Here is a 23,999-nt window from a genome sequence, read left to right on the forward strand (position 1 = left end):
TCATGAAACCAGATTCTATTTTGTAAAACTAGAGTTATTACACTAGGCCTTTGAATGACTATACTAGTCCATGTTATTTCACATATGACTATACTAGCCCTTGGGTTGGTTTTTAACATGTATTTACCCATCAGTGTTTGTGAGTGGCGCAAACAACATTAATGAAACTTATTAATGGTGAACCACAAATGTAAATTTATTTTTTATCACAAAAAAAAAATTTAAAAATTATTTTTTACGGCGTTTGGGGGCAGATGGTTTCAATTTGGGGGTGTGCAGGGAATATGCAACACTTGCAGTTGAAGACGGTGTTTGAGGGGAAGGGGCAACAAAACTTGTGGGGGAAGGTAGTCCAGTTAAGGGAATTAAACTTGGAACACTTGTAGGAGAGGAAATCTGTTCAGTTACATTAGTTGTAATGGCATGTCGCCGTAGGCTTGTGTGCCTGGACCGACTTTGGCCCAATGCCCGCCTTGATTGATTTCGCCTTGAAGTAGGGGCAAATATGGAATGTAGGTCCCCCGTCTGCTGGTATGGCTGCTGCTGCTGAGGTGGCGGCTGCTGCTGCAGAGGTTGCGGCTGCTGCTGAGGTGGCGGCTGCTGCTGAGGTGGCGGCTGCTGCTGAGGTGGCAGCTGCTGCTGAGGTGGTTGCTGCTGCTGAGGTGGTTGCTGCTGCTGCTGAGGTGGCGGCTGCTGCTGAGGTGGTTGCTGCTGCTGCTGAGGTGGCGGCTGCTGCTGAGGTGGCTGCTGCTGCTGAGGTGGCGTCTGCTGAGTTGGCTGCTGCTGCTGAGGTGGCTGATGCTGCTCTTCTTGTTCAGTGCTCGTCCTTGCAGGAGGACTGGTGGCGGCAGTGATGGCCCAGGTTTGCAGAGTGGTGGTGGCAGGGCTACTACATGTTGTTGTAGCGGCAGGGCTGTTCCATGTTTGCCTAGTGGTGGCTGAGCTCCACGCATGCATGGGATTGGCGGTGGTGCTCCAGACAGGAGCAGCGCTTGCCATGGTGGTGTCGGTGAAGTGACCAGCTGCACTCAGACTTGTGGTGGTGTAACGGTGGGTGTCCAGCCTTTGAAGAGAGGTGTCCGTGCAGTGGTATGCAGCACAAGTCGGTAGTGAGGTGAAGCGAGTCAATGGTGGCACAGGTGGAAAGGACACCACTGCCTGCTGACCGTACCGATTATGCTGCATAGCCTGCAAGAAAGCATTGTTGCAGGCCTGCAGCACATTCAGCTGTTGATCAGGACTAAGGTGTTCCGCCATGCCCTTTTCAATCTTACTAAAAAAATGGTGTGCTGGTCTGTTGAGGTCGGCCTCCAGACGGTCAAGGCGCTGTTCTACAGAATTGAAGCGGTGTTCAAAGTGGTTAAAACCACGTTCCATCAGTGCAAAACCGCTTTCAACTCTGTCGGACAGTGACTTGAGGCTGGAATTAAATGTCTCGCTCAAATGCATAAACTCGGGCAAGACATTCCTGTCCAAGGCCCTCTGCCGCTGGCGGGTAGTGCCCGCATAACCAGTGGCAGAGACCTGGGACAGGGGAACACCTGATGGCCCAGCTTCCTGGTCACCAGCTGTGTGTGTGTGGGACCTGCAAGGTGCTTCCTGGCTGTCGGATGGCTGGGACGGGTCAGAGGACGTCCGACGAAGGACCGCTCCAGGGCCAGGTTGCAGGGTGCTGCTCCAGGTGCTGTGGAAGAAAGGAAAATCATTACTACCATGCCTTTACAAGAAGCATCAGCTGTGGATTAGAAAAACACAGATTAATAAAAATAAAAACCCAAAATGTATAATACTTACGATCTTGTGGCAAGGACCGGTCTTAGGAACTGCAACGCGTGATAGTGACGGTATCTAGTTCTGGTCCTTGACGCAGATCCACTGCGAACCTGGCCCTCAGCACGAACATCACTGTTGAAGCGGTCCTTGATCGAACGCCAACGTGTTCGGACTTTGTCCACTGTTGATAAAAAAAAACAGTGCCGTCAAGTACAACAGTCACTGCTTCACAATTTAGCAATACAATACTCAAAGCAGTCACTGTACACCCCGATGACACTGTTGGGTTTCCTGCTAGAATACACCTAGCACGAAACCCAACAGTGCCGTCAAGGACAACAGTCACTGCGGCACAATGTAGCAATACAATACTCAAAGCAGTCACTGTAGACCACGATGACACTGTTGGGTTTCCTGCTAGAATACGCCTAGCACGAAACCCAACAGTGCCGTCAAGGACAACAGTCACTGCGGCACAATGTAGCAATACAATACTCAAAGCAGTCACTGTAGACCACGATGACACTGTTGGGTTTCCTGCTAGAATACGCCTAGCACGAAACCCAACAGTGCCGTCAAGGACAACAGTCACTGCGGCACAATGTAGCAATACAATACTCAAAGCAGTCACTGTAGACCACGATGACACTGTTGGGTTTCCTGCTAGAATACGCCTAGCACGAAACCCAACAGTGCCGTCAAGGACAACAGTCACTGCGGCACAATGTAGCAATACAATACTCAAAGCAGTCACTGTAGACCACGATGACACTGTTGGGTTTCCTGCTAGAATACGCCTAGCACGAAACCCAACAGTGCCGTCAAGGACAACAGTCACTGCGGCACAATGTAGCAATACAATACTCAAAGCAGTCACTGTAGACCACGATGACACTGTTGGGTTTCCTACTAGAATACGCCTAGCACGAAACCCAACAGTGCCGTCAAGGACAACAGTCACTGCGGCACAATGTAGCAATACAATACTCAAAGCAGTCACTGTAGACCACGATGACACTGTTGGGTTTCCTGCTAGAATACGCCTAGCACGAAACCCAACAGTGCCGTCAAGGACAACAGTCACTGCGGCACAATACAGAGCAGGGAAATACTCACTAAACGCCTTTTTGGCGGATGCTGTGGCGCTGTCCCAGCCATCCATCAACGCTGCGGCCACCTCATTCCATAGCCGCCGTGTCACCACATTGTCCTTGTACAGCCGGTCACGGCTGTCCCACAACGGCGAACGCTCCTGGACCAGGCTGATGAGCTGCTCATTATCCAGGTAGACGTCTTCATCCCGTTGTGGAACCTAGACAAAACACATTCATTAGAATAATCAAATTTAAATTGACTAAAAAGTTACAAAAAAAGAAAAAAAAAAAAGAGTAAAAATAGAAGATAAAAAAAAAAAAAAAACATTACAAATCATTTGATACTTACATTACGTATCACCACCGGGACTTGGCTTCGCTGCTCCTGCTGTTCGCCCTCACTATTCCCGTCCGCAGATGATGATGACGATGTCTGAAAGTTGAAAAAAACGTAAGAGATTTGGAGAAGCAGCAGATATACTTACCAGATGCACGAAAATAATCACCTCACGGTCTGCTTGCGCCAATTCCTGCCGCGATGGGGAATACTCCGATTCTGAAGACATACTGCATGTAAAAATAATAAAAATCATTAGTACATACATAATTTAAAAGGACAGGCATATAATGTAATATACTCACATTCTTCGCTGATATAATGTGTTCTTGGTTGAATGTCTGCTCTTCAATCTGTCTAGTGTAGTAGTGGCAGAGTTTTGGCAGGCACCTCCTTTATATAGCCTTTTTTTTTTGGACTTTAGAAGATTCTAACTAGGATAAAAAGTGGACACCACCCAAAAAACGCTGCGCTAAAAAAGCGCATACCTGCGCATGCCAGTGCGCACGTATGCGCATCCATAGGCTATAATGGCCATTTTTAGCGCAAAACGTGCGCATACGTGCGCATGCGATTTTTTCAAGGGCCAAAAAATGCAACATGCAGCGTCTGGAAAATACCATCGCACACCCCAAAAAAACGCAGCGCATGAAAATCGCATACATGCGCTTACAAGTGCGCAGGTATGCGCACCCATGTTAAATATAGGGGAAAAATCGCATGCGCACGTATGCGTTTTTTTCCAGCGCTAAAAAACGCAAATGTGAAACCAGCCTAAGATATATAGAGGGTCCAATCTTTGTTTTACAGAGGGCGGAATGTTTTTGTTACTGTGGAACTGTTAGGCATCAGGTTCCTGCTATTGCACAGCAGGAATCCAGAGCCTTGCACCCAGCGGTCTCCCATTCTTCTTCAGCCACAGTGGAGCCTGCTCAGCAGATTCGTCAGTCCCAGCGCTCTGCCCAGGCCAACTTCGTGGGTTTGCTTGCTGCTGCCACCTCTGGCACAGCTATGACAATGCATACGGCTCAGCATCGAGATTCTCCAGGGACTAAGTCCTCATGTCGGGCCACTGAGCATGCCCGTGGAGTGATCTCCCATTGGAGATCGAGGGTCACGTGCTCAGGTCCTGCTCGTGTTCGGATTAGCCCATCCGAGAAGCTAGGATAGACTGTATTTACAGACTATGTGGAGTGAGTGATGTATGCACGCATGAATGTCTCTGGTGAATGACTCATTAAGAAACCCCTACCCTTGGTACGCATGTGTTGTGCAGCCTAGCCTGCTAATGCCCAGGCTTAGGCGTAGGTAGGTCTGAGGTTTAGTCAGGCATCAGGCCTCACCAGGGACTTGGCAAGCCTCAGTGCATGTGCTCCATAGCCAGCGTCTATAGCGGCGCTTGCGGCAGCGACGCCGCGTATTCAGTGGGCCTAGAAGGACTCTAACCCCGTGTCCTTGGGGTAGAGTTCTGTGGCCTTACACTGTGCTCTCTTTTAGCCGAGCTCTGTGAGCACAAACAGGCTCCGGCGTTTATGTTCAGCGGTAGTGCGGCTCTGTGAAGCAACAGAGTCCTCCCCTGTACACATCGGGTGACGATAACCCGCGTGTGTTCTTATAGTATACCGCCATATAGCATCTGCCATTACTGAGCAGCAGGTTACCACCCCTGCTCGGTGGACCCCGGGCTGCGAACGCACCTTATTCCCATCTTTATTATTTGGTGCGTTCCGCCAGCCCTAACAGGAACATCATTGTTATAATTTTGACTTACAGAAATCTATGCTCAGTTCATAGTTGTCAGGGCATACTAATTTGTTTTGAGCAGCAGAATAGAACAATCTTAAAAATCATATATAGGAAACTCTAAAAGAAAGTAACTGAACACCATTATATGCCAATATGTTTCATCAAAATTCAACACTGTGAAAAAAAGTTTAATATGTAAAAGATATAAAAATTAGTAGATATTACTGTAGGGATTATTTGTAACATAATAATGCTGACTATTGTGTACCAAAGGGTCTATTTTGTGCCTCCATCATGTACTGTATAATGTATGTAGCAATATGTTTGCAAATGGAGACCAATGTTGTCCTTCTGATGTGCAGGGCCAGCGTTTGGACCAGGCAGATGCCTGGGGCCCCCACCTACAAAGGGGGCCCCCTGCATCTGCAGTCCATTTATGAAGTGCCCAGAGGGTGTACAGCAGTGAATAATGCTGTGCATTGCTCTGTAGTCCGTAGCGTCTGTCTCGCAAAGCCCCTTGAGCCCCCCTGTCTCTTTCTCCCTGCAGTCAGGTTAAAAGTTGAGAGTGAGGGGGAGGGGCCGATTACAGCACAGTGACAGCCAGGAAGATGCCTGAAGCTCTGTCTCCTCCTGAGTCCTAATCATGGCTGCTCCTAGCACTGTCCTGAGAATGGATATGCCTAAGTGAAGCCACAGAACCTGGTAAGAGCAGCAATAACAGGTCAGAGTACAGTGATTTACTCACTGTGGTCCCGGAGCTCTGTGCTGATTGCTGTAGGATCAAGATTCACAGCCACATACAGCAGCGATCAGTATCAGCTCTGACCACAGTCACTAATCACTGCTTAATAATGTGACAGGGTGACCTCCTGTCACTACTGTCTGGGTGACACAAGACAAGGATATTGTCTGCTGAATCAGGGGATTTATGAAATAGAAATAAATGAATTCCCATGTGAAATAATAAGGGTAAACCATACACATATATAGTACAGGTGTGCATAGGAATAATCATTTTTGGTGCATTTTTTTTTTGCTGTCAAAGCCTCTCTCTTGGCAGTAAAAACACTGCTTTCAAAACACCCATTTTTTAGGGTATGTGCAGACGAGATGGAAATGGCAGGACTTTGGACGCAGCAGACATGTGCTCCATCCAAAGTGCTGTCATCTGTTGAACGCAGGTGATTCAGCTTGTGGTCACTGAACCGTGTGGAATCACCGCACCCAACACATCGTAGGGGTGAGATTTCTCTTGCGGAGACTCGAATCTATGCAAGATAAATTGGCATGCTGCGGTCTGATGAGTCGTGCTGCATGTCCATCTCTGCAGGTGAGGTGCGGGCGTATGTGCACGCATAGTGGACAAGGAATTTCTAGAAATCCCATCCACTGTGCTATAATATCTGGCCGCTGTGGGCTGGACGCTGTGGATGTACGCAGCATCCAGAGTTTACTGATTGTGGACACAGACCCGTAGAGCTTTTGCTGTTTGTTTTTTTTACAATATGCATTTTGTCTACATTACATGTTTAACCCCTTCACTACCAAGGGTGGTTTGCACGTTAACTCCCGGGCCAATTTTTACAATTCTGACCACTGTACCTTTATGAGGTCATAACTCTGGAACGCTTTCATGGATCCCGGTGATTCTGACATTGTTTTCTCGTGACATATTGTACTTCATGTTAGTGGTAAAATTGCATTCAAATAACTTGCGTTTATTTGTGAAAAAAACGGAAATTTGGGGGAACCAAAATTTTATTTGTTAGGAAGTTATAAGGGTTAAAAATTGACCAGCGATTTCTCATTTTTGCAACACCATTTTATTTTTAGGGACCACTTCACATTTGAAGCCACTTTGAGGGGTCTATATGATAGAAAATACCCAAAAGTGACACCATTCTAAAAACTGCACCCCTTAAGGTGCTTAAAACCACATTCAAGAAGTTTATTAACCCTTTAGGTGCGTCACAGGAATTTTTTGAATATTAAAAAAAAAATGAACATTTAACTTTTTTTCACAAAAAAAATACTTCAGGTTCAATTTTCTTTATTTTACCAAGGATAACAGGAGAAATTGGACTGCAAAGGTTATTGTGCAATTTGTCCTGAGTACGCTGATACCTGATATGTGGGGGGGAACCACTGTTTCGGCGCATGGCAGACCTCAGTAGGGAAGGAGCGTCGTTTGACTTTTTCAATGCAAAATTGGCTGGAATTCAGATCGGACGCCATGTCGCGTTTGGAGAGCCCCTGATGTACCTAAACAGTGGAAACCCCCCAAGTGACCCCATTTTGGAAACTAGACCCCCCAAGGAACTTATCTAGATATGTGGTGAGAACTTTGAACCCACAAGGGCTTCACAGAAGTTTATAACGTACAGCGGTACAATTAAAAAATCATATTTTTTCCACAAAAATGATCTTTTCACCCCCAATTTTTATTTTTCCAAGGGTAACAGGACCCTAAAAGTTATTGTGCAATTTGTCCTGAGTACGCTGATACCCCATATGTGGGTGTAAATGACTATTTGGGCGCATAGCAGAGCTCGGAAGGGAAGCAGCGCCATTTGACGTTTTTGGCTAGAATTGAGATCGGACACCATGTCGCGATTGGAAAACCCCTGATGTACCAAAACAGTGGAAACCCCCCACAAATGACACCATTTTGGAATCTAGACCCCCCAAGGAACTTATCTAGATGTGTGGTGAGAACTTTGAACCCCCAAGGGCTTCACAGAAGTTTATAACGTACAGCAATACAATTAAAAAATCATATTTTTTCCACAAAAATGATCTTTTCACCCTCAATTCTTATTTTTCCAAAAGTAACAGGACCCTAAAAGATATTGTGCAATTTATCCTGAGTACGCTGATACCCCACATGTGGGTGTAAACCACTAGTTGGGCGCATGGCAGAGCTCGGAAGGGAAGCAGTGCCATTTGACGTTTTTGGCTGGAATTGAGATCGGACACCATGTCGCGTTAGGAAAGCCCCTGATGTACCAAACAGTAGAAACCCCCCACAAGTGACCCCATTTTGGAAACTAGACCCCCTAATGAACTTATCTAGATGTGTGGTGAGCACTTTGAACCCCCCAGTGCTTCACAGAAGTTTATAACGACCGGGCGTGAAAATAAAAATATCGTATTTTTTCAACAAACATCATCTTTTAGTCCCCATTTTTTTTATTTTCCCAAGGGTAACAGGAGAAATTGGACCCCAAAAGTTGTTGTCCAATTTGTCCTGAGTACGCTAATACCTCATATGTGGGAGAAAACTACTGTATGGGCACACGTCGGGGCTCGGAAGGGAAGTAGTGACGTTTTGGAATGCAGACTTTGATGGATTGGTCTGCGGGTGTCATGTGCGTTTGGAGAGCCCCTGATGTACCTAAACAGTGGAAACCCCCCACAAGTGACCCCATTTTGGAAACTAGACCCCCTAATGAACTTATCTAGATGTGTGGTGAGCACTTTGAACCCCCCAGTGCTTCACAGAAGTTTATAACGACCGGGCGTGAAAATAAAAATATCGTATTTTTTCAACAAACATCATCTTTTAGTCCCCATTTTTTTATTTTCCCAAGGGTAACAGGAGAAATTGGACCCGAAAAGTTGTTGTCCAATTTGTCCTGAGTACGCTGATACCTCATATGTGGGAGAAAACTACTGTATGGGCACACGTCGGGGCTCGGAAGGGAAGTAGTGATGTTTTGGAATGCAGACTTTGATGGATTGGTCTGCGGGTGTCATGTGCGTTTGGAGAGCCCCTGATGTACCTAAACAGTGGAAACCCCTCACAAGTGACCCCATTTTGGAAACTAGACCCCCTAATGAAATTATCTAGATGTGTGGTGAGCACTTTGAACCCCCCAGTGCTTCACAGAAGTTTATAATGACCGGGCGTGAAAATAAAAATATCGTATTTTTTCAACAAACATCATCTTTTAGTCCCCATTTTTTTTATTTTCCCAAGGGTAACAGGAGAAATTGGACCCCAAAAGTTGTTGTCCAATTTGTCCTGAGTACGCTGATACCTCATATGTGGGAGAAAACTACTGTATGGGCACACGTCGGGGCTCGGAAGGGAAGTAGTGACGTTTTGGAATGCAGACTTTGATGGATTGGTATGCGGGTGTCATGTGCGTTTGGAGAGCCCCTGATGTACCTAAACTATTGAAACTCCCCACAAGTGACCCCATTTTGGAAACTAGACCCCCCACGGAGCTTATCTAGATGTGTGGAGAGCACTTTGAACCCCCAAGTGCTTCACAGAAGTTTATAACGCCTGGGCGTGAAAATAAAAAAAACATTTTTTTCCGCAAAATTATATTTTTGCCCCCAATTTTTTATTTTCCTAAGGGTAACAGGAGAAATTGGACCCCAAAAGTTGTTTTGTAATTTGTCCTGAGTAGGCTGATACCCTACATGTGGGGGTAAAACACTGTTTGATTACATGGCAGAGCTTGGAAGGGAAGGAGCACCATTTGACTTTTTCAACGCAGAATTGGCTGGAATTGAGATCAGACGCCATGTTGCCTTTGGAGAGCACCTGATGTGCCCAAACAGTGGAAACCCCCCAATTATAACTCCAACCCTAACCTCAACACACCCCTAACCCTAATCTGAGCCCTAGCCCTAACCCTAGCCCTAACCCTAACCCTAACCCTAGCCCTAACCCTAGCCCTAACCCTAGCCCTAACCCTAACCCTACCCTAACCCTAGCGGGAAAATGGAAATAAATACATTTTCTTTTAGTTTAATTATTTCTCCCTAACTAAGGGGGTGATAACGGGGGGTTTGATTTACGATTTATGGCGGTTTTTATGTTTGGCGGCTGTCGCACGCTAAAAGACGCTTTTTATTTTGACCCACCGAGTCATGTGAGGTCTTATTTTTTGCGGGACGAGTTGACGTTTTTATTGGTACCATTTTCGGGCACGTGACATTTTTTGATCGCTTTTTATTCCGATTTTTGTGACGCAGAATGAACAAAAACCAGTGTTTCATGAATTTGTTTTGGGGGGTGCGTTTACACCATTCCGCGTGCGGTAAAATTGATAACGTGTTTTTATTCTTGGGGTCAGTACGGTTACAGCAATACCTCATTTAGGTCTTTTTTTATGTTTTGTCGTTTTTTTGCAATGAAAACAATTTTATATAAAAAATAATTATTTTTGTATCGCTTTATTCTGCGAGCTATAACTTTTTTATTTTTTTGCGGATGATGCTGTATGGCGGCTCGTTTTTTGCAGGACAAGATGACGTTTTCAGCGGTACCATGCATATTTATATGCGTCTTTTTGATCGCGCGTTATTGCACTTTTTGTTCGGTGGTATGATAATAAATCATTATTTTTTGCTTCGTTTTTTATTTTTATTTTTTAAGGGGTTTGCTAAAGGGGTTAACTAATGGGACAGTTTTATAGGGCAGGTCATTATGGACGCGGCAATACCAAATATGTGTACTTTTATTGTTTTTGGGTTTTTTTATTTTGAAAAAATGGATTTATTGGGGAATATTTTTTTTTTTTTTACTAATTTATTTAGCGATTTTTTTTAAATTATTTTCAACACTTTTTTTTTTTTTTTTTTTTTACTTTATTACCTTGTCCCAGGTGGGACATCACTGTCCTGTGACAGATCGCTGATCTGTCACATCACAGATCACTGTGACAGATCAGCGATTTGTCACAGGCACTGCTGCAGACTTCCTCATGCCTGCGCTTTGCAGGCAGTGAGGAAGTCAGCTCCCTGCAGGCCCCCGTCGCCATCTTGGATCCGGGGGCCTGTAGGGAAAGAGCCCCCCGCAGCAGCGCTGCACATTGCGCTGCCGTGGGAGGCTCAGGGAAGCACGGAGGGAGCCCCCTCCCTGCCGATGCTTCCCTTTAACCCCCGGTACACCGCGATCGCATTTGATCGTGGTGTGCAAGGGGTTAACATGTCGGGGCGGTCCGTGACCGCCCCTGACACATTGTGCCGGGTGTCAGCTATGATAATTAGCTGACACTCGGCCGCGATCAGCGGCGCTCACCACGTGGGCGCCGCTGATCGCGATGACGTAATATTCCGTCCATGGTAATTAGGTCCATGGTCACATGGACGGAATATTACGTCAATTGTAGGTAAGGGGTTAATAAAGTTTGCTTTATTCACCAAAAACACAGCGAAAAACAGCGTTGCGACATTTGCAGCTTTTCTAAAACTTTTTCATTGCTTTCTACGGGTGAAAAACATTGCTGAAAGAAGTGACACTGCAGATTTAAAAACGCTGCAGTTGTGGAATTCAGTCAGGAGAAAATAAAAGGGTGTGAGGAGATCTCTGAAAATCTCACTATTGCTTGTGCTATAAAATGCTGTAAACTTCTTATTTGCAGAAGAAAAAGCTGAAGAAATTCTGCCTATGAACGTGGCCAAAAGCTGCTTTTTAAAGTGCCAGCAAAACATATGAGATTTCTGAAATCTCCTGCATGCGTTTGTATTTTTCTGACTGAATTTCTGAACTGTAGCGTTTTTTAAATCTGCAGCGTGTCACTTCTTTCAGTGTGTTTTCACCCGTAGAAAGCAATGAAAGAATATAAAAAGAAAGCTGCAGATATTGCAATGGCATTGTTCGCTGCAATTTTTTAAGTGGTTTTGGTGAATTAAACTATTTGGTTTCGTTCACACGTTTAGTTTTTGGTCATTATTTCACATCAGTATTTGTAATGCAGAAACAGCAGTGGAAGAATCAGAGGTAAAGTATAGTAGAAACACATCACCACTTCTGGATTTCTCACCCTCCTGGTTTTGACTTGCACATACTGATGTGAAATACTGACCAAATACTCAACGTGTGAACATGGCCTTAAACATACTGTAGAAAAAGCAAACATCCACACTTTAAAATAAGCTGAAAAAAATGTAAAGAACACCAGAAAGCAAGCTGAAAAACAGGTGTTTTGAACGCAACATTTTTACTGCCAATAGAACAGGTTTTGGATACTGAAAAAAATGCATGTGAACATAGTCTTACTCTGAAATGCTATGGCTATCTGTGGTGTTAAATAGGACTGCAGGTGACAACTACTACATTATCTGTTCTCCGAGAGTTATTACTGCTCTCTCTGGTGTTACATAGGATAAGGTCACAGTCATGTGACTGGTCATGTGAGCCGGGAGGGCTTCTGTTCTGGAGTGTGCTGTGCATAGAGGGAATTGTATGGCGATCGGTACACAGCCCCTTCTGAAATGACAGGTGGGCATGGTGGCTGATTCGCAGTGTGGGAAAACTACAATCCCGGCCGGGATAGCGGGTGGGAGTGTCAAAATCGGGACTGTCCCGCTGGATCCAGAACAGTTGGGAGTCCTGCTGTGTTATCTGCAGTGTTATAAAAAATTAAGAGGGGGTTGGGGGACAACTCTTTGTCTTGGGCTTGGGCCCCCCAATCTTTTCTAACCCTAGCAACACTCCTGTGCAATGCTAATTGAGGCAGACCCGTTGGCTGATGTAAAGCCCCTGAATATGGGGGCCACAGTGCCAGCACAGGCCCCTCTGCCACCTGTATCCACATCCTGCTCATGTAATGTAACCTAAATGTGAGATTTTACAATGTTGGCATTTGGGGCCCAACTTTAAACTTTTGCCTAGGGCCCCACTTTGTCTAAAATCGGCCCTGCTGATGTGAGTAGTATCCAGCTAGATCCAGCAATGCCTCATAGTTTCCATTAGAAACATAAACCTAGTGTGAATAGAACCTAATAATTATATACTGTACTATCATGCATGATTATATTGTCTTTCTTGGGGATTTCATTGACTCATGCTAAGGCCATCATCCTAAAGTCATTTACACGAATATCCAAGTAGGTCGCAGAACATTTGTCCAGATGTCTTTCGTTCTGTTACTGAATCTAATATTGATAGCAAGACTTTTAGGGATTTGGGATTTGCAAATGTTGGACTTGTATGGGTTAGAAGTACAGGGTGGAATTTGACCTTTTAGAAAAAAAATCAGAAGCAAAATCAATTTGCTGTGTTCGTGCTGATGTGTTTCTTCAGAGGTCTTAATATTGTGGACCACATGAGTAACAAAGCTATTACTGCTATCAAAAATACTGAACCGAAATTGAATTTTAATGAACCACATGATAAGTCAAAGGAAATAGAATTAATGAAAATAATTATGATTTTTACAGCCCTAGACATTGTATGGTGCATAATATGTTATTTCTCATACACAATTAATATTTTATAAAACATTTTGCTATTTTTTATATAACCTAAAAACAAAGAATTTGAGGATTCAATGTTTTACTACTTACATCTTGATTGGTCATTTCCCAATAAGGCCTCTCTCCGTAAGACATGACTTCCCACATCACAATTCCATAGCTCCACACATCACTAGCAGAGGTGAACTTACGGAAAGCAATGGCTTCAGGGGCAGTCCATCGAATTGGTATTTTTCCTCCCTGTGAATATCATATCATATGGTTAAGTGCTAATGTGAATGCCCTTTCTGTTCAAGAAGTGATAAATGAGATGAAGCAAATAAGGTGAAACAAGCCTCGGAACCATGAACGCACATATCATCGAGACTCAGACAGTGTAATGCAGAAAATAAAATGTTCACTTCCAACAACTGGTAATGATTTTGTCTCTGGAGAAAAATAAAAGTCATGAGTCACATGATGTATTTCTAAACAATGAATTGAACTCCATTTACAGATAATTCAAGAGCAGTGTTGTAATCTTCCTTCCTGAACAGTTATTACAGGCCTGCATGAAAGTAATAAACAGTACAATAGTATCAGAAGAAGAGGGTATGGTCCTGAATGTCAAGCATAATACATGTCCTGGATGGGAAGATCAAATCTGACCTCTGGAATCCTGATACTGGCTGCAAATGTGCAATGTGTCAAGTGTAGTAGCTCAATACTAAGCCAAATAATGAAATACACAAGGTCTGGTGTACAGATGTAAAGGGTTAGGGAAATGTCCTTTGTTGCAATATAAAAGTAGTAAAACTTGACAAAGAATCTGAAAGAAGTGTGACCACATAAAAGAATTGCTAAAATAACAAACTTCAGATTATAAACTATTGGATTTCCCATATGGAATGGAGCATGACATGATTCATAATACTGGTAAATACTATTATTCGACAGTAAAATAAATACTGTATTATTGAGAGTGGTAGAAAATAGATTACTCTAGTATTGAAAAAGAATGCTTAGTAATCTACTGTAATCTGGCATGTTAGTGGCTGCCATACCCATCTGTAGGATATAAAAAGGATCCTGTGGCAGCATGTTGACACCACTTGTGATCACTGCAGCCAATCGCTGACCACAGCAGAGAGTCGTGGTCACTCATATATCTAACACAGCATCATCGGAACCGAAAGAAGAAAGAACAGTGATGGATGGACTAGGAAATTGTCACGGGTGATGTATTCATGCTTTCATAATGTTATCATATTCTAGGCTTTTTTTTTATTAACTTTGGCTAGACAAGCCATGTAATAACTGACATAGGTTGCTCTGTTGGTGCACATGTTGGGAATTGAAGTCTTTACTGTGAAGAATACTGTACCGATTTGCTTTCCTATTTTTCCTAGTTTTGTATTAGAGCACCTTTCACCAAACTTTTCATGTTGAACTGGAAAGAGGATGTAATAGTGGCTGCAGAGTGGAATAAAACATTTGTTTTCCCTCTACATTGTCAAGACATTAGCGATCAAAGCATTTTTCTCCTAATGAGTTAACTTTTTAAAGTCCAAGTGGGTAGTTTCAGTTAGTTTTCACTGGGGGCATGTACTTCTCCTTGTATGATGCTGACCAATCATACCAGGCAGCAACACCCAAAAGGAAAGAAGAACACCCCCCACCTAGGCTTAGAGCAGATTTCTAAGTGTTTGCAATATAATTCCTTTTGTGGCTGTTGTACTCAAGCATCATGTACTTGCTCTGAAGTGAGATTGGGTTGTCATTACATCTCACAAACGAGATGTGGGCCACTCCTGTGTTTGATTTAATGAGACCCGGCTCCGATTTCAATGTTGAAAGGTCCTCTTTAACCCCTTAATGATCACAGCTATTTTTGGTTTTGCATTTTCATTTTTTGCTGCCCTTCTTTCCAGAGCCATAACTTTTTAATTCTTTTGTCATAATGGCCATGTCGGGGCTTGGTTTTTGTGAGTCAAGTTGTACCAAGTCATGTACTCGAAAACAGGAAAAAGATTCCAAGTGCGGTGAAATTGCAAAAAAGTGCAATCCACAGTATTTTTTTTTTTTTTGCTAGGTTCACTAAATGCTAAAACTGACCTGCCATTATATTTCTCCAGATCATGACGAGTTCAGAGACACCAAACAAGTATAGGTTATTTTTTTTTAAGTGGTGAAAAAAAATTCCAAGGTTTGTTTAAAAGAAAATTGCTCCATTTTCCGATACTCGTAGTATCTCCATTTTTCATGATCTAGTGTTGGATGATGGCTTATTTTTTGCATGCTGAGCTGACGTTTTTTAAGTTACCATTTTGGTGCAGATACAATCTTTTGATCGCCCATCATTGCAGTTTAATGCAGTGCTGCAGCGATCAAAAAAATGTAATTCTGGCATTTTTACTTTTTTTCTCATTATGCCGTTTAGTGATCAGATTATTTCTTTTTTATATTGATAGATTGGGCGATTCTGAACGTGGCAAAACCAATTATGTGTATGTTTGATTTTGTTTAATGTTTTATTTTGAATGGGACGAAAGGGGGGTAATTTGATATTTTTTTATTTTTTAATGTTTTTAAAAACTTTTTTTACTTTTTGCATGCTTCAATAGTCACCTGTATGTAGCAGAATTGCTGACTTCTATGAGTGCCGACCACCAGGCGGTGTGAATAGCTATCCGGCAGTGACAATCATAGAGGTCTGTTGGAGATCTCTGGTTGTCATGCCAACTCTTTGGTGACCCGCGATCATCAACTAGCAGAATTAAGTATGTGGCCCTTTAATTAAGCAAGCTGTATGACTGAATCAGTAAGCAATGAATATTCTCTATGTGTAGAGATACCAAAACTTTATCTATATCTTATCTATGCATAAGCAGAAAAAGATTGCTCAAATCTGATTGATGCTTTGTATTAATATGACCATGTTATGCAGACACGATAGTGCTGCACCATTCATTAGATAATAGCATAGTCTTCAGTCAACTACATTTGCAATTGCTACATTTACAAGTGGTGATATATTGAAGTAACAAATTTGATCAGTGATGTTAACTGAAAAAGTATTGGCAAGTAGCTTTATAAGGAAGAAGGTTATCTTGATATTAGCAGTCCAGTTTAAATTTTTTGGGGGGCAAACATATTAGTGAATGTATTAATTCTGCTACAGTAAATACTATAGATATATAGGACATTTCTCTATATTGTCATGTGTTCGTGTTAGAGCTATCTAATCCTCTTCTCTCATGTTTTCTGTAATGAATATGCAAATGACATGTTCTAGTCAATAAATCACGTGGCAGACAATGTAATATCAAAATGACTATTTTCATAGCAGGGAATGTTTAATGCACTGTTTAATACAATCAATAGTGGTAAAGTAGCGCCAGGGATTAATTTTATATTCTGTGTGGAGCATTTTATTACGGAGTATGCCACACGGAACACAAAGCTTAAGAGATATCCACTTAAACCCTTGACTGCCAGTCTTTTCAAGCTACAATCAGACTGTTCATTGTTTTGCAATGGTTGTAAACTTTTGTTAGTGAAAGGAAGAGGTTAATATTGTCAGATCTGCCAGTTCTCACTGGGTGCTATAGCACTCAGGAGAACTGTTTAGAACAAAGAAATGTTGAGGTGTATGTCTAAACTGGGTGAACTCAGTGAATGTCTTTAATTTATTAGGCAACCATAAATTCTGTTATTTGCTATTATGTACAAGCCACCTAAAATTTACGGAAAGAACACTCATATTCATGGTGGCTCAGTGGTTAACACTGCAGCTTTGGGATCCTGGGTTCATATCTCACCAAGGACAACATCTGCAAGGAGTTTTTATGCTCTCCCCATGTTGGGGTGGGTTTCCTTTGGGTTCTTCGGTTTCTTCCCACATTCCATTGACATACTGATTGGGATTCTAGATTGTGAGCCCCATCAGGGACAGTGCCGATAAGGTATGTAAAGCGCTGTGGAATTAATGGCGCTATATAAACGAGTAAAATAAATAAATATTCATGAAGGGTAAAAATTAAAAGGACACTCATCCCAAACCCTGGAGGTTGCTAGAAATCACCAGCCTGTGTATTTCTCTGTTTTCACCAAACTTTGACTGAACCCCAGAAACTTCTAAGTTGGAGTTAGGACTGCTTTAACTCTTTGTTTTGAACATTGCCTTACAAGGTAAAAAATTGGTCTAGCAGTAGGACTTGTACCCAGTTTATCATATATTGCATTAAATATTAGCTAGCTTACTCTTGTAGTATATGCGGCTTCAGGATCATCTTCTAAAACCCGGGACAGACCAAAGTCTGAAACTTTGCAGACCAGATTGCTGTTAATGAGTATGTTCCTTGCTGCAAGGTCTCTGTGTACATAGCCCATGTCTGAAAGATACTTCATTCCAGATGCAATGCCCCTCAGCATACCCACTAGCTGAATGACAGTGAACTGGCCATCGTTTTTCTGAAAGAAAAATTAAGGAAAATTTTATTATCTTCATACACAACATCCATATTAAGAGTACATTAAGTTAGGCTACTTATGCGAGGTTTAACTAGAAATTTTGTAAGATAATTTTCTCTAAAAATATATAAAAATGCATGCCAAATGCAACTCATAGTTGTCTACAAATGCCCTTTTAGGATCATATGCAATAAATCAAAGATATATGTTTTATATATCTTTTAACATTAAGATTAATTAATTACGCACTCTGGACTGAAAGTTTTTCCTTTTTACTGTTTGCTGCAGGACCATAATAACATGAAAGCCTTGCATACATATATTTTTTGCCAAACTTTTGAAATTGTATGGCATACATATGTATATTAATATTCAATAGAATGGGACAAATTTATCATTTTACCATATGGAAGAAGTACTTTGAAAAATATGCCAGACCGAACTCTACAAGGCAAAAAAGGAGTGTGGAGTTTCAAAGTCACATTTCTACTACTTCTACTAATGTGACTCATTTATAAATATTTTCCAGCCCTATTGAAATGTAATCATGTAAAATGTGTAAGATTATCATTGCACGCTGAAAAATTGTGGGTTTTAATGTTGTGCCTACATTTCTCTTAACTATGTATAAGCCTAGAGATAAAGAAAATAATAATCCCGCTTTCAAAATTCTGTTATATCTAAAAAATGGAGCTCATAATTTTCTTCAATTCAGACAGAAGCAGAATAGCACATAATGGCAATCATTAGGCTATAAGCGATAATACAATATTTAGAGTGAACTTTAGCTGTGATAGTATGAGCCATTAATGAAGGTTTCCTGGGAGACACATCACAGACTCTTCATGCTTGCCACATTGTAACAATTACAGCACAAAGTGTAAAAAAAATCCATTCATGGAACAAAAGTGCTACAAAATTCATATTATGTTATACTAAAGTTGTATTAAATCCTAATTGAAATGTAAGCATAAACTCCATTACCTAGAGAATTCATGGTCTCCCACTGTGTAAGACTAAATAGTTAGTAAATGCTAAGAAGAATATTAAATAAAACATGCTTTCCTTCATGGGACTTGTAAGAATTTTAAGGAGAGGTAAATCTGGGACAATGTCTAGAGCAATAAATTTAGCACAAGCAATGCTTGCCAGCCACATACTGGAATGGAGCCCCACACATTGTTTCTGAGGATGAGATTTGTGCATTGCAACCAAATGTTACAAAATTGCCTTGGAAATAAAACAAGCTGATTTTTTTTCACTGCATACAAATATAGATAAAAAGGAAATTTTGTAACAATCAAAGACTTCCAAGGTGATCTGACTAGTCACACTGGCTCTATTTTTTATTCCAAGACATGCGATATTATAGACATGTTGGGTTCTATGCAAACAGGTTATCTAATAGCTCATGGCATTTAAAGGGAATGTGTCACCTCATTTTTCTCCTATCAGCTGCCGGCATCGCCATCAGGGGCTTATCTACAGCATTCTGTAATGTTGTAGATAAGCCCCCGACGAAACGTGAAAGATAAGAAAAACACGTTAGATTATACTTACCCCGGTGTTCGGTCCGGTCCGATGGGTGTCGCTGTCCCATCCGGCACCTCCCATCTTCATATGATGATGTCGTCCTACTTGCTTCTCCCTCGGCTCCTGCCTGTTGAGGGCAGAGTAAAGTACTCTAGTGCGCAGGTGCCGGGAAAGGTCAAAGAGGTCCGGTGCCTGCGCACTGCAGTACTCTGCTCTGCCCTCAACAGGGCAGAGAAAGTACGCCTGCGCAGGAGCCGAGGGAGAAGAAAAAAGGAGGACATCATCGTATGAAGATGGGAGGCGCAGGACAGGACTGCGGCACCCATCAGACTGGACCAAATGCCAGGGTGAATATAATCTAACTCTTTTTTCTTATCTTTCAGGTCACATCAGGGGCTTATCTACAGTATTACAGAATGCTGTAGATAAGCCCCTAATGGCGGTGCCGGCAGCTGATAGGGGAAAAATGGGGTGACAGATCTCCTTTAAGCAGCTTCAAATACTCTGTAAAAGTTTTCTTTTTTTTGGAAGACCACCCATGATTGAGAACAGAACTTTTGTGCAAGTTTTTACATTTCCTCTTTCCTATATAAATTGGGCCTTTTTGAAGACTAACCCTCAACAAGACCATTTTTCATGGCAAAGTCAGAAAGTCGTCTCAAAGAGGTTTACTGTACCTTGTAAATAAAATCGCAAATTATTACAAATTCAAAGTTCTTTCTGAAAAAAATAATTTATACATTTTGCAGTAACTCTAGAAAGTAAATATAACTAAATAATGAACTAACATAACCATGTGTAAAGTATTTCTAGAAAACAAAGAAATGGCATCAGTTACAAGCCTGGACAGAAATGGCTTTTGACACATCATAACATGTATACATGGAGTTATATGCAAAATTGCGGTTTTCCTAAATCAATTAGCCATTTCATAAAAGTCTCAGGCCCTCATTCCTGGTAAAGGAATAACTGTATTCACAATATGTATTACAATGTAAAGTAAATTAAAGGTACGGAAATTAATAAAATATAACAGTTATATAACATACACAAGAAAATGTTTAGAGGCTTACCTTTAGGAAACTGTCCAAAGAGCCATTTTCCATGTATTCTGTTACAATCATTACAGGTTTGCCTTCAATACACAATGAATAAACATAAAATAATGATAATACAGAAAAGAGTAAGTGAACTAATACAGTATAGTAAATAATCAAAAAACAATTTAAATATATATAGCACATAATTTACAAAATGATACTGTTCAATAACCTAGGGCAATCAATACTACTTGATGTAGGCTTTTATATGTGTTCATATAAAATTGTGCTGAACACGTGTAATATTTTCAGATGAATGCCTTTTATTCTCACACACTGATGACAATGTTAGGGTCTACTACTCCTATAAAATGCATGATGTAATGAACTCATAAACTAGTCGTGTTCTTATATAATAATTACTGAAAGTTATTTTTGAATTAGGGGACCCTAGTATGATCACTCAGTGTATTTATGCTTCTTATGTAGCAGCAGAATTGGCCAGAAACATTTCGGTTATAAAAAAAAAATAAATTTAAATGACCTATTTTGAAAAAAATTGATACAGAAATTGCATTGCATTTAATTTAATGTAAATATGAACGCTTAGGCCTCTTTCACACATCAGTTTTTTGCCTTCAGGCGCGATCCGGCTTTTTTTGGAAAAAACGGATCCGGCAAAATGCAATGCCGGATCTGGTTTTTCCCCATTGACTTGCATTAGCGCCGGATCGTGCCGGATGGCATTGCGTTTCATCCGTTTTTTGCCGGATCCGGCAACTTGTCTCATTCCGGCGTCTTGAAAAAACGTCTACTGTAACGTTTTTTGTCTCCGGCGAAAAAGCCGGAAGCGCCGGATACGGCGCTTCCAGCTTTTTGCTACAATGAAAGTCTATGGGCACCGGAATGCGCCGGATCCAGAAAAAGACGGATCCAGCCACCGGATCCGGTTTTTTTAAGTCTGCGCATGCTCAGATCCAATTGGCCAGCCTCCAGGAACAGAGATGGATCCAGCAAAAAAACGGATCCGTTTCTACAGTTTTCCAAAATTTATGCCGGATCCGTTTTTTCTAAAAAAAGCCGGATTATGCCTGACGGCAAAAAACTGATGTGTGAAAGTAGCCTTAGTCCACATTAAATTGGCTGATCTATTCAGGCAAATTAATTTAAACCTTTTTTATTAAAAGTTTGTGCAAAAGTTTTAGCCAGATGTGCAAAAAATGTTCCAAAATTAAAATGCTTTTGTCATGCTCGCCATGTCTGTTATGTCCGCCATGTCTGTTTTGCCTCATGACCCTTGGAGCGGTGTGCACGTGCATCTCATGTCTGCTATCCTGCATGTTCCCTAGAGCAGTGTGCACACTCACCTCATGACTGTTGGCCTGCAAGATGCCTGCATTTCTGCTCTGCCTTCTGTGATCATCTCTGCATGTCTGAAGCCCCTGATCATGTGACCTTTCCTGGGTTCCAGCATTGTCTGGTTCTGCAATTATCTCTGCATGTCTGAAACCCCTGATCATGTGACCGCTCTCTGTGATCCTGGAGGATCTGAACTGGAAGTTCTCCCCTGGTCCTGACCCAGAAGTGGAGGTGCTAATGCCCTATATCTGACCGCCCCTCCCTATGCTCAGGGCCTGAGAATTATGTTGCTTCCCTGCATGGCTGCTTGGTCTGCTGGGTCGATCCCTCTATTCTGTGCCCCTGCACTTTGCTCTGTCGTGCGTCTCTGCACACGCTCCGTGCTTGTACTCCGTCTCTTGTCCCGTGCCTTGTCTAGTGTTTGTCCTTTGTGCCATGTTTTGTCTCTGCTCTGCTTTGCCTTGTAATTCTTCCTTGCTCTGATTCCGTTCTGTGCTTCAGTCTAGCTTCAGTTCCTTGTTCTGTACTTTGCCTTTGTGCTGCCTTGTTCCTCCCTATGGTCTCTGTCTTTACTTGCTCTGCCTCGCTCTCTCCTATGGTGCTCTGTAGTGCTCTCTGGCACACGCACCATTCCTCCTCTCCTACTTTTAGTGCTCTTTTCCATGTCTAGTCCCAAGGCTCTGCCTTGGCCCGGCTCTGGGCTTCTGCCTACGCTCCACTGCTAGCTCTGTTCTTGCTCTGAACTGATTCCGTGTTTCTGCCTATGCTTCCGTTCCTGGTTTCGTACTCTGCCTAAGCTCTGCCTTGTTTCTCACCTAGCCTTGCCTTGTTGCTCCGTGTGCCCTTTGCATGCGCCTGGCCTTCCTAGCCTCCTGTTTGTGCCTCAGCCGTGCCCGCCCTAGCCGTGCCCATCTGCTTGTGCCTCAGCCGTGCTTGTCGGTCAGTGACAGCTGTGTCACCTGCCATGCCTCAGCCGGGTTCGCTGGAGTCTTGCCCGTCTGTCAGTACCGCAGCCCGATCAGCTAGCCAGTGCCCCAGCCGTGCTCTCTGTGCTCTCTTGCACCTCACGCTGTTTCTGCACTGCGCTCTACATGCTCTCTAAAGCACGTGCAGCCCCTCGCCTGCTTCTTGGCATACCTCCCCATGCTACTGTAAAAGTACGCGCAGGTCTTGCCATGTACCCTGTCGTGCCCTCTTCCGTGTACAGGTCCTAACTCTGTCCATGAACCCTGACCCTGGCGTGCCTCTCTGCACGCACAGGACTCTGCCTTGCCTGACCCTGGCGTGCTGCTCTGCATGTGCAGGACTCTGCCTCGCCTGACCTTGGCGTGCCTCTCTGCACGTGCAGGACTCTGTCTTGCCTGACCCTGGCGTGTCCCTCTGCATGCGCAGGCCACCGTCCTTGAATCTGACCCTGGCGTGTTCCTTAATGCGCATCGTGCCGCTAACTTGTCTTGTCTCCTTGCATGGAACCCTGGTTTGCCTGCCGGATGCCCGGAACCTGCCGATCGCTGCCAGAGATCATAAGCCTGATGACTGCAGCCTGATGTCCACAGCTGATGTCCACAGCCTGATGCCCTGATCATGTCGATCATTGCCAGATGTCCGGAGTCCGATGTCAGCGTGTCTTTGCCTACCATCTCGCAAGTACCATGTCTTGGACCTTGGCGTGTCTCCTTGCACGCACTCTGCCTTGGACTCTAGCGTGTCTCCAAGCATGCACCTTGTCTTGGTCTCTAGCATGTCCTAGCACACATCCTTCCTAGGAACTCTGGTGTGAACCCTAACTCATACCCTGCCCTGGACCCTGATATGTTTTGCTGCACGAGTTATGTCTGCAACATTTGGCGTGCCCTTGAACGCACCTTGCCGTGTTTCACCATTTGTGCACTGCACCTGATTCCCTGTTTATGCCTTGCACCTAAATAAAGTGTGTATCCACGTTTGCTGAAGAAACCCTGTGACTTCGCTTTATGTTTTGTATCCTGTCCGTCCTGTTGCCAGACACTCTATAGTGTCTCCCTGAGCCGGCCGTCTGGTCCAGCTGCTGTGGTGGCTCACCCCCATTGGTCTTGCCCCTGACACTTCCTGTATAGGGGGTGGGTTCTCACTAGGTCAGATTGCCCTAGGTGGGTGAGTACCACGGCCCAGAGGGTCCACTCTAAAAAGAAAAAAACGACTCAGCATAAACTGACGCTCGTCACAGCTTTCAAAAATAGAAATGTTTGGATATTTTTATCAACTTAAGGGTTATTCTCAAGCTGTCTCCTAAGTAGCTCAGAGCTATGCAGTCTCCTTACTTCGTGGTATCTAGCAGGACAATCTCTTCTCCTTTGGTGACAGCTCTGGTGGGTAGCAGAACTATAGTATTATTAGAACTATAATGCTCAATTCAAGTTCTATTTTAACACATTCAGCTATCAGTGTTTTTTTTCTGAGTCTACATTG

General features: G+C 43.0%; 1 protein-coding gene and 1 long non-coding RNA gene across 6 annotated transcripts in view; one reads left to right on the plus strand and one right to left on the minus strand.

The window, feature by feature from the left end:
- EPHA5 (EPH receptor A5) overlaps positions 1 to 23,999 on the minus strand; it is a 671,051-nt gene that overhangs the window by 65,090 nt on the left and 581,962 nt on the right. For all 4 annotated transcript variants that reach the window (XM_073542503.1, XM_073542522.1, XM_073542495.1 and 1 more), the window contains exons 12-14: positions 20,226 to 20,287; positions 17,410 to 17,619; positions 13,258 to 13,407 (exon numbers count right to left, since the gene is read on the minus strand). In XM_073542503.1, coding sequence (XP_073398604.1) covers positions 13,258 to 13,407; positions 17,410 to 17,619; positions 20,226 to 20,287 — 422 coding nt within the window. The remainder of the gene's footprint in view (positions 1 to 13,257; positions 13,408 to 17,409; positions 17,620 to 20,225; positions 20,288 to 23,999) is intronic.
- LOC141047431 (uncharacterized) overlaps positions 5,554 to 23,999 on the plus strand; it is a 250,589-nt gene continuing 232,143 nt past the window's right edge. The window contains exon 1 of one of the 2 annotated variants that reach the window (XR_012219805.1): positions 5,554 to 5,652. This is a non-coding gene — a long non-coding RNA (uncharacterized lncRNA). Of the gene's footprint in view, positions 5,653 to 6,146; positions 6,281 to 23,999 lie in introns of those variants that run through there. The other variant, XR_012219801.1, reaches the window with a different exon arrangement.

Source organism: Dendrobates tinctorius, unplaced genomic scaffold (genome assembly GCF_039654945.1).
Source record: "Dendrobates tinctorius isolate UK_male_01 unplaced genomic scaffold, ASM3965494v1 ptg000011l, whole genome shotgun sequence".
NCBI lineage: Eukaryota > Metazoa > Chordata > Amphibia > Anura > Dendrobatidae > Dendrobates > Dendrobates tinctorius.